This window comes from Apaloderma vittatum, unplaced genomic scaffold (assembly GCF_000703405.1).
Source record: "Apaloderma vittatum isolate BGI_N311 unplaced genomic scaffold, ASM70340v1 scaffold44070, whole genome shotgun sequence".
Taxonomy (NCBI): domain Eukaryota; kingdom Metazoa; phylum Chordata; class Aves; order Trogoniformes; family Trogonidae; genus Apaloderma; species Apaloderma vittatum.
Window position 1 is genome coordinate 6515 of NW_009694713.1, and position 8836 is coordinate 15350.

General features: G+C 45.2%; 1 protein-coding gene across 2 annotated transcripts in view; it reads left to right on the forward strand.

The window, feature by feature from the left end:
* RAB11B (RAB11B, member RAS oncogene family) overlaps positions 1–7628 on the forward strand; it is an 8970-nt gene extending 1342 nt beyond the window's left edge. The window contains exons 2-4 of one of the 2 annotated variants that reach the window (XM_009868497.1): positions 761–954; positions 2523–2603; positions 5771–7628. In XM_009868497.1, coding sequence (XP_009866799.1) covers positions 761–954; positions 2523–2603; positions 5771–5916 — 421 coding nt within the window. In that variant the 3' untranslated portion in view covers positions 5917–7628. The remainder of the gene's footprint in view (positions 1–760; positions 955–2522; positions 2604–5770) is intronic. The other variant, XM_009868505.1, reaches the window with a different exon arrangement.
* The last annotated feature ends 1208 nt before the right edge of the window (positions 7629–8836 follow it).

Below are 8836 nucleotides of genomic sequence, written 5' to 3' on the forward strand. Positions count from 1 at the left end.
TGGAGGTGTCAAAGCCCGCACGCCGCCAACCGCCAGGAAAAAGGGAACGTTTTCTGCTGACGTGGTGCCCCGAGTCGGTTCAACGATGGGTCGGGCAGGTGCTGGCCAAGCACAGGAGACAGGGTGAGGCTCTGGGGCACAGAGAGGTGGACGTTGTAGGATTGCTCATAGAGGTGGGCTTGTGCTGTCCTGAGCCCTGGGCTTGAGTTGAAATGGGCCTAAACCTGCACTGAGGGAGCGAACTCTGTTCTTGGATTATGGGCTTATTTTATTTATTATTATTACTTTATTTTATTATTATTATATCAGTACGTGCTTAAGCGTCAATACAGCCCCCTCTAATTTTTGAGAGCAGGATGTATTTGAAAGATCAGCAACAAATACTGACATTTTACTGCTACCCTAGTGGAAAGATAAGTTATAACTTCACTAAAACCTCTTAGCACTACCGATTCTTAAATGTATTGTGAGTTTCCTTCCACACCGTTTTAGCAGACTAAAAACATCACAGCTTCTGCCGTCCCTTCAGGATTTTGTTGCGTATATTGGAACTTTTTAGGAACAACATTAAAAAAACCCCCACCACTTGGAATCTGATTTTAGGCTTAAAAAAGGCCCCCAACAGCTGTGTTGGTCTCAGCACAACGTTTTCCAGAGTGAGTGGAATGGGTTTAACGTTTTAGCAGTAAGCAGTGAGAATGAGGGACCGGCTTGGTTGGTGCAGCTTGGACACGCGAAGGAATGTGCCCTCTGGTTTCAGATATTACCGCGGTGCTGTTGGGGCTCTTCTTGTCTACGACATCGCTAAACATCTCACCTACGAGAACGTGGAGCGCTGGCTAAAGGAGCTTCGAGATCACGCGGACAACAATATCGTCATCATGCTGGTGGGTAACAAGAGCGACCTCCGTCACCTGAGAGCGGTGCCCACCGACGAGGCCCGGGCTTTCGCAGGTTTGTGGGCAGCGTGTGCTGGGTTGGTGCTTTCTGAACCGTGAGGACGGTGGTGCGAGCTGTCATTGTTACCCAGGGCTGAACTTTGACCTCAGGTTTTATTTTTGACCCTTAAGTCTTAAATGCCTTTTTTTTATTATTTATTTTTTAACAAAAATATCTTGACTTATTGAATAGTGTGTGTGGTTGGTTGTTGGGTTTTGTTTTGTGGGGTTTTTTTGAATCTCGTGGTAGTACGTGTTTTTGAAACGCTGTCCTTGAGCTGCCTGATAGCTGAAGATTAAGCACTTCCTCTAGCAAGGCTAGAAACAGTAAGCAACATCTAGAAGAGAAAATGTCACAATTTAAATATAAAATATCACAACACAAAATGCCTTTCCTTCCTTCCTAGAGGCCTGAGCACATATCAGTGGGGACAGCTGCAAATGAACAGCGAATCTGCTCCTAGACGGTGCAGTTTCTGCTCCAGAGCGTTACTGCTTATAGGAGCGTCACCTAGTTTCGTTCAAATGCAGCGATCATCCGATTTGGAGATTGTCAATTGTTGGGAGAAAATCTAGTGGGTTACATGAGCTGCTGCCGTTACATCAGTTCTCTCTCTTCCTTATTTTTCAAGGCACTGCTCAAATCCTCTTTTGCCCGTACAGGCCTAGGGACATCCAGCTTACCTTCAGGTGGCTTTTGAGCTTGGAAGTGGGATTTAAATGTATAGATTTTAAAGTGCTTTTAGGAATGTTACTAGGGCTTGCTTAAACATGTTTCTCTGAAGTTTGCTGGTAAGCAAGTACCTCGTGGTTGGTAAAACCACTTCAAATTTTCAGAAGAATGAGGAGTGAAGTCTGTGTAAGAGAAGCAAGAGGCGCTAGTAGGCACTCTAGGTAGTGCATTGCTTCGGCCACTTGGTTCAACACCTGATTTTTTGCCTCTGATTTCCTACTAAGGTTATTTTAAATAGCTAGTGGTGGTACAGGTGTTGCTGTTCGAGCTCTGTGGCTGAAATTCGCCTGTTGCCAGGCGAGTGGTACAGAATCATTCTAGGTATGATGTTTGGGTGTTAATCACAGTCTTTTAAAAAATAAAACATATATGTATACACACCTCCTTTGCACTGTAAGAGGAAAGAAGAAGATGGGCTGTATTAGTAGGGGGGTTTATTGTACTTTGGAGGTGGGGTGTAATGAGGAAGGTGTAGGTCCGTTTATCTTTTTGGGGTTGCAGAGGAGAACTGTGCCTCCTGCTGCAGCCCATGTGCCCGTGCTCTTGCTCAGGGTCCTGCTCGGTGTGGTCTCCAGCCAGATGAGGGTAATGTTGTGTTGCTTGACTGAACAAGGGCTGCGGTGAGCAAAATGTTCTCACGGTATGGAAAGGCAGAGGTCAGAGGTGACACTGCTGAAGCGCTAGTGGCTAAATAAATGGTGCACCAAGTTGTTCCTAGAGTAACAGGAGGGGACGGGGGGAAAGACTGCGCCCTGGCTGTTTTGACCTAAAAATAAAGGTACAACCTCAAAGTAAAGGTGAAATAAAGTGCTATTAAAGTTTTTAACTGAACCACTTGTTATGTGTTACAGAAAAAAATAATTTATCTTTTATTGAAACTTCTGCTCTGGATTCAACAAACGTAGAAGAAGCCTTCAAGAACATCCTTACAGGTATGGTTTGCTGTGGATTCAGAGCACCTCCTGAGGTAGTGGATCTCCTTTGTGGGCCCGTTTTGAAGCTCGCTAGAATCTTCTCTCTGTGTTCTGCCTCTCACCCCACACGTTCCTTTCTGCCCAAGAATCTGGAGGTTTCCAGTCTCCTGATGTTCCATAAATTCAAGCTATTGCAATAGCGCTCTTGTAAAGGCACTAGTAGGTCTGTGCCCACACAAAATTCAGGTGATGAAGCCACAGCCACGCTAGGAATTTAGGTGTTCCAGTGTTTTCTCTTGCATCGAAGCAGACCAGTACATAGTAATTTGTCCACACTTCTGAACTCTTGTTCTCAGCTGCTGGTAGGGGTTGTAGGTGACTGCGCACTGGCAGTGTAACTTCCTTCTGGGAATGTCCCCTTGTCTAAGAAGGGGATGGTGGTCACAGGCCAAAGTGAAGCCAGGGCTTATGATTTCCACTGCTCGAGAACGTTCCTCAGCATGGCTGAGTGCTGTCGATGTGTTCCGCGGGAGTCGTGTCTCAAAATACTGTTTGTGGTGATGAGGAAGTTGATGTGTCAAAGCAGAGTCTTCCACTCTAGAAATTAAGTAATTGGTAATTGGCAAAGAACCATTATAAATCATATCTAAATAGGAAGAGGGCTACCAAACAAGCATTGCATTGCTGTTCTACCTCTGGCTGCCCCCTGAGATCTGAATCTTGTTCTAAAGAGGGGGAAGTGCCATAGAATTTGTTAGTGCGCTCATTCTGTGTCTTGAAAAGCTCTTTAAGATCTGTGCCGTGAACACAAAGAGTTGGCAACATTCAATTCCTGACTGTTGCTTCCCGTAGCTGAATTCTGTATCAATGAACTGTCTCAGTAGTCTCACCCCTACACGGTTTTGTGAAGTTGTGCCTGATTTACACGTCTCACAACGTGTCAAGATGAGCGTTTTCTGAGCTTTATTGTGACCAGATATTGATTTCAGTGAAATGAGAACGAGCCTTTGTTCTGGTTCTACTTGTTTATCAGGAAGTGCCTGGTGTATGTTGCTTGTTGGAAGCTGACCAAAGAACTGGCTTTGCATTATTGTTTCTGGATTATGTGAGAATAAGAGGCTCTTACTAGGGAAAAAAGCAGAGTTTGAATACAGTGAATTCTGTGAGGGGGTCTCTTTTAGGTTTCTTTTGCAGAAGTGTGCAGGGAAGCAGTAAGAAGCGTTGGGATCACTGGGCTGGGTGCTGGCCAAATCTCTTGGTACCAGAAATGTCTTGCAATTAGAGGAAGACGATCAAGTGAACATGACCAAGAGGCAGGCAGGAGAAAAAGGCTCGCCAAGCTGCTCCTGTAAGTGAAAAGCCTGACAGGCTAGGAGTGTGTTACATTTGCTGGCCAGCAAGATTTGCGTTGTGCTATTAGAGTCTGGGCCTTGTGCAGGGCAGCCTCAGGGCACATTCGCTGCTTCTCTGGGGCACTTGGCTGGATCTGAAACAAATTGTCTGGTCCTTTGAGATGGTACCCGTGGTGGTTTTAGCGCTCTGGGCGTAGTTCAGCAGTCACCGTCCATCCTGTCTTCCCTTGCAGTGTTGTCCCAGGACTGACTCTGGGTAGAGAAGACGGCCTAAGGTTCCAGCCCCGATGCTGGAACAGATAAGGTGATACTTAGGGAGCCAGAACTCAAGGCCTGGGCAAACCGACCTCAAAACACCATCTCTCAGCAGCATCCTGGGCTCCCAAACGTGTTGAGATTGTCCAGTTCAGATACAGTAGGGATGTGGCTCGTAAGACTGAGTACTCCTGAAAAGGCTGTTCCTAAAGTAATTACCAGGAGGTGAATTGTCCTTCTCGGGGAGGAGAAGAAACCTGGGAAAATGTGCTGTGCAGAGCAGTGAGTTGGCAGCAGCCACAGGGAACCTGGAGGAGGGAGCAGTAGGACAGGAGTTTCCGTACCGGCCACCACTTTGAGGGATCACTAAGGAATGGAGAAAAAATAGAACCAAAACAAATCCAAAAGCCCCAAACAGATTCTGTGCCAACGAAAAGAGGGCTTCACGATGACTCTGGGCAGCTTGTATTAAAGTACAGCACTGAGCACAACCAGAGGGGATGTGACAATCTCTGGTCAGGTCTCCTCATCCTATTTGGCCAAAAGAGCTGAAGGAGCCAGAGGCAAGGAGATCCATCTCAGCTTAAAGGTTTCCATTTTAAACAATGTAAATGTAGTGAAAAAAAATATAAATACATAAACAAAACCCATGTAATCCCCCATGATTTTTAATCTGTACTAAAGACTTTGGGTGTTGTTGTTTTGAGGCTGTGGCTGCGTGAATGTGACCATAATATTTACTGCAGGCTTCCAGGGAGGTGCTTGCCCTTTTCCTGTCTCACAATGGAGGGAAGTTGGAACAAGGGCTTTTAGTCAGTGAATGAAGTAATTTAAAAACCTTTCAACTTAAATTGTTTCTACTAACTATGCAGTTGAAATGGTTTGTTTCTGAAAGCTTTTAACCTGGCAGTCCCTCTTCAGTGGTTGCAGCCTTGTGGATCGCTGTGCTTTCAGGCATAAATTAATTTGACTCAAACAAATTAATTCTCTCAGGAAAAGTGTTTTTTCGGATCAATATGGGGCTTTATGGAATTGTGTGGCTTTTTACTGCCATAGGTGGCAAAACGGATTGGTTGCAGAGACACCTCTGTCATCTGGTAGCAGCACGTTGCCAGAAGCTCAAGTGCAACAGGTACCGTCATTGTGGCTGCGCAATGTTTTGTAGACATTCTCCTGGTCTTTTAAGATTGTTGCCCGTTTTTCTTGCAATCAAAAAGAAAACGGTTCCTTATTTTAGAAATGGGCGTTCCTGCTCCTTTTGCATTTTAAAAAAGTCTTTTAATAATACTCGTGTTCACAGAGTCATTGAAGAAGAATGTGCTAGGAAGTGCAGTTGTGGAAGACAGTCAGGAATCTTGTCTTAGTAACTTTTCCAGACAGAGGTGGCTCATCTCTTACAGAGCGGGAAGGCCAGCCAGATGTTCTGTGCCACAGCTGGTCAGATGAGATTCCCTTCCACAGCTCTCAAGTCAAAATCTTTCAGCTGCGGGTTCTGGCATCTTTGCCAGCTCGCTCTGCCACGTGCTCTGGTGGAGACGGTGTCTTCCTGGGCTCTAACAAAGTCTGTTCTCGTTTCAGAAATCTACCGCATTGTTTCGCAGAAGCAGATCGCAGATCGGTCTGCGCACGACGAGTCTCCTGGCAACAACGTAGTCGACATCAGTGTCCCACCAACCACCGACGGACAGAAATCCAACAAACTCCAGTGCTGTCAGAACCTGTGACCTCCTCCTGTAGATGACTCTCATGCCCTTCACTTCGTCTGTACTTCATTTAGAAACTCGTGTGCACTTATCTCCTGTGATTCAGTGACTCCCTCTTCCCTCCTTTACCCTGCTCCCAAGACCCCCTTTTCATCTTAGAGCTTTAATTGTAGGGCTAACATCCCCCCGCCTCTGAAATCCCCTTCCATGTGGTGACTCTTGGGCTTGAAATGTAGGCACTGATCTGATAGACCTGTTTGTGTTGGAACATCTGCTGCTGGATATTATCCCATGAAACACTCTCCTCAAATGGTTCTGTGGTTTTTGTGGGGTTTTTTGTTGTTTGTTTGTTGTTTGGTTTTTTTTTTTTTTCTGGGAGAGAAACCGTGGGGACTTGACTATAACAGTTGAAGAAATAACTACATTTAGGTGACAAGGTTTTTGCTTCCCGTAGTCAGATTTATTTTCTCTTGTGTTTTTGTAAACATGGGGGAGAAATTAAAAGAAAATAGCTGTCCTACCAAACGCTCTGTTTTCTGTCCTGGTAAAGTCTCACAGTGAGGTTTTTAGTGGCTGCACACAAATAAGCGCTGTTGAAAATAACATTACTTACTATGTCATTACCCTTAATACAGTTAGTCTGGCTGCGTAGTTTACAGTTTCCTGCTTGGGAAATCTTTCTCTATTCTTGTTTTATTTGGGAACAATGAAGTATGTCTGCATTGCTTTCTCTGCCACCATGAATGCCCCTGCTGCCTGGGCAGGCTTTATGAAGTGGCTTAATATTTATTCATGGCTTTTGTTAATCAGTTAACATTATTGTACAGTAAGGGCCAGCATATTGGTTTTGGAAACCTTTTGCAACCTGTACAAGTAGGTTTCTTTTATACTGTAGGTCAGTGTCTGAAAGCAGGATCTTCTATAGTTCCAGGGTTTTTTTGCATGCTGCTTTTTCTCTAGATCTCTCCTACCCCTGTTTGAGTGAGTGAAGCAATATTTTCATGTCATGTATATACCTGCACTTGTAAGGGTTTTTGGTTGTTGTAGAGAAACACAATACTTTATACATTTTGTAAAACTTCTGCAGAACCATAGCGTCTCGAACTTTCTCTTCATGATCTTTCACTATTGACCTTGAGCATAATCTTCTAACCCCCTGCTAAGATGCATAATATTAAGATTTCACAGAATAACTACTAACCTGTTGTTTTCCTCTTACTCTGTTTTACTGAATTGCAGACTGTAATTCTCAGATGATTGTACTTCACCTGATGTAACAGATTTGTCATCAGCAGGGCTAACTCCTATAATACTTTGTTTTGCTGAACGGGAAGAATGTTATCACAACACGCGTAGTCAGTCTCTTGCTAGCTTGTGCAAAATCTTCTAGGATGGCTTTTCATCATTCACTAGCTCTTACACACCTGCATCCCCTCTGGTGTACGCTGAATGTTATGATGAGGCAAGTACTGGGTGAAACTATCTAAAGGAAGAATTGGAGACTGTCTGCTGCTCTCCGAAGGCTAGCGAAGCGATTTGCAGTGAATTTTTGCTCTGTATTCTGTGACTGTACCTCACTCGGTGAATCCTGCCAGCGTATTAGTGAGTTGATTTTTCATTTCTGATACAAAGCAAATATGAAACTGTGAATTGTGCTCGAAGGGGTAATCTGACATTCCAGTCTCAACTGTTCTGTCTGGTTATGTAATAAAATTGAGGGCGGTTAACTCTGATGGCTTTTCTTTTATAAGATTTACAGACCAATGCCTTTAATTTTGTACTGTACGCACCTTGAGGGCTACAGTGAGGGCGATGGGTGCGTGTGGTGCCCAGCGCCTCCGCTTTTCAACTTTGTTTAGAGGATCTGTTCAAGGCGAGGAGGTGCACGCTTGCAGCCTCATCTCATTGATTGAGGATCTGAATTCCTCTGGAGGCGTCACAGTGCTCTGTCCTAAGGGTGTCCCAGTTCAGGAAGCACCGCAACACTTGGTATTTACAATAGCATCCTGCGAGAGAAGGTGCAGCCAGTGGGGACTGGAGACATCTCCTTTTTGGTGGTCCTGGACTGGAATGTGATGTGCAGGCAGTAGTCAGAAGTCAGAGAGAATGGAAAGTTCAGAGATACTGATTGTATTTCACTCAAGAACAGGTGGACGCTACTGGAGCTGGGCTCCTTAATTTTTGATCAAAGCTTTTTATAAAGAAATGAGTTGCACAGCATGAGGAAGAGTCATGCTGTTTAGCAGACTAATTAGTTCAGGTTGATGTATTAATGTGTTTACTCGGCAAATTCTGTTCTCAACATGAAGCTTCTAGAATCAATGTGGCCTGGTAGAAGCAGCTGAGAAGCAGTTTAGTCCCTTCCTGAGATGTGGGAAGCGTGTGTGTGCACATGTGCACGCATGCAGCTTATGATGCGAGTGCTGTAAAGTGAAGTGGTGGTTTTATCTCCTGGGGTCACTCGAGTTTATTAGACTAGGTATGGGCTCTTTCCCAGGTTGCTGTGCTGCTCCCCGGGTAGTCCTTTGGTGGGTCTGAGATGCTCTTGCCTAGCGTAAGTAGGGGGCTGTTAGCGCCAGTTGAAAAAGGCGAGGGGACCAGCCCAGCCTGGTAAAACCATCTTCCTGTGGCACAGGCAGTGCACAGTGCTTTTGATCCCGAGCATTCCGCTGGTGTCCTGCTGCAAGGGACGCTCCTCAGAAACTAGAGCTACAACCCAAGCCCTGGTGGTGATGGCCACTGAGCTTGCAGAGGGGAAGACCTGGAGGAATCCTGAGGAAGCCTGGACTCTTGAAGAGCTGTCTGACTTTCCAAAGAAGCTCTCCGACAGGCCAGACTCTTTAACCATGCTTTCCTGATGTGTAAATAAGTTAAATGTAACTTCACCTGGACTGCTTCATGCTGCAACTTCACTGGCTCTGTGTCTCTCAGTATTACTGTG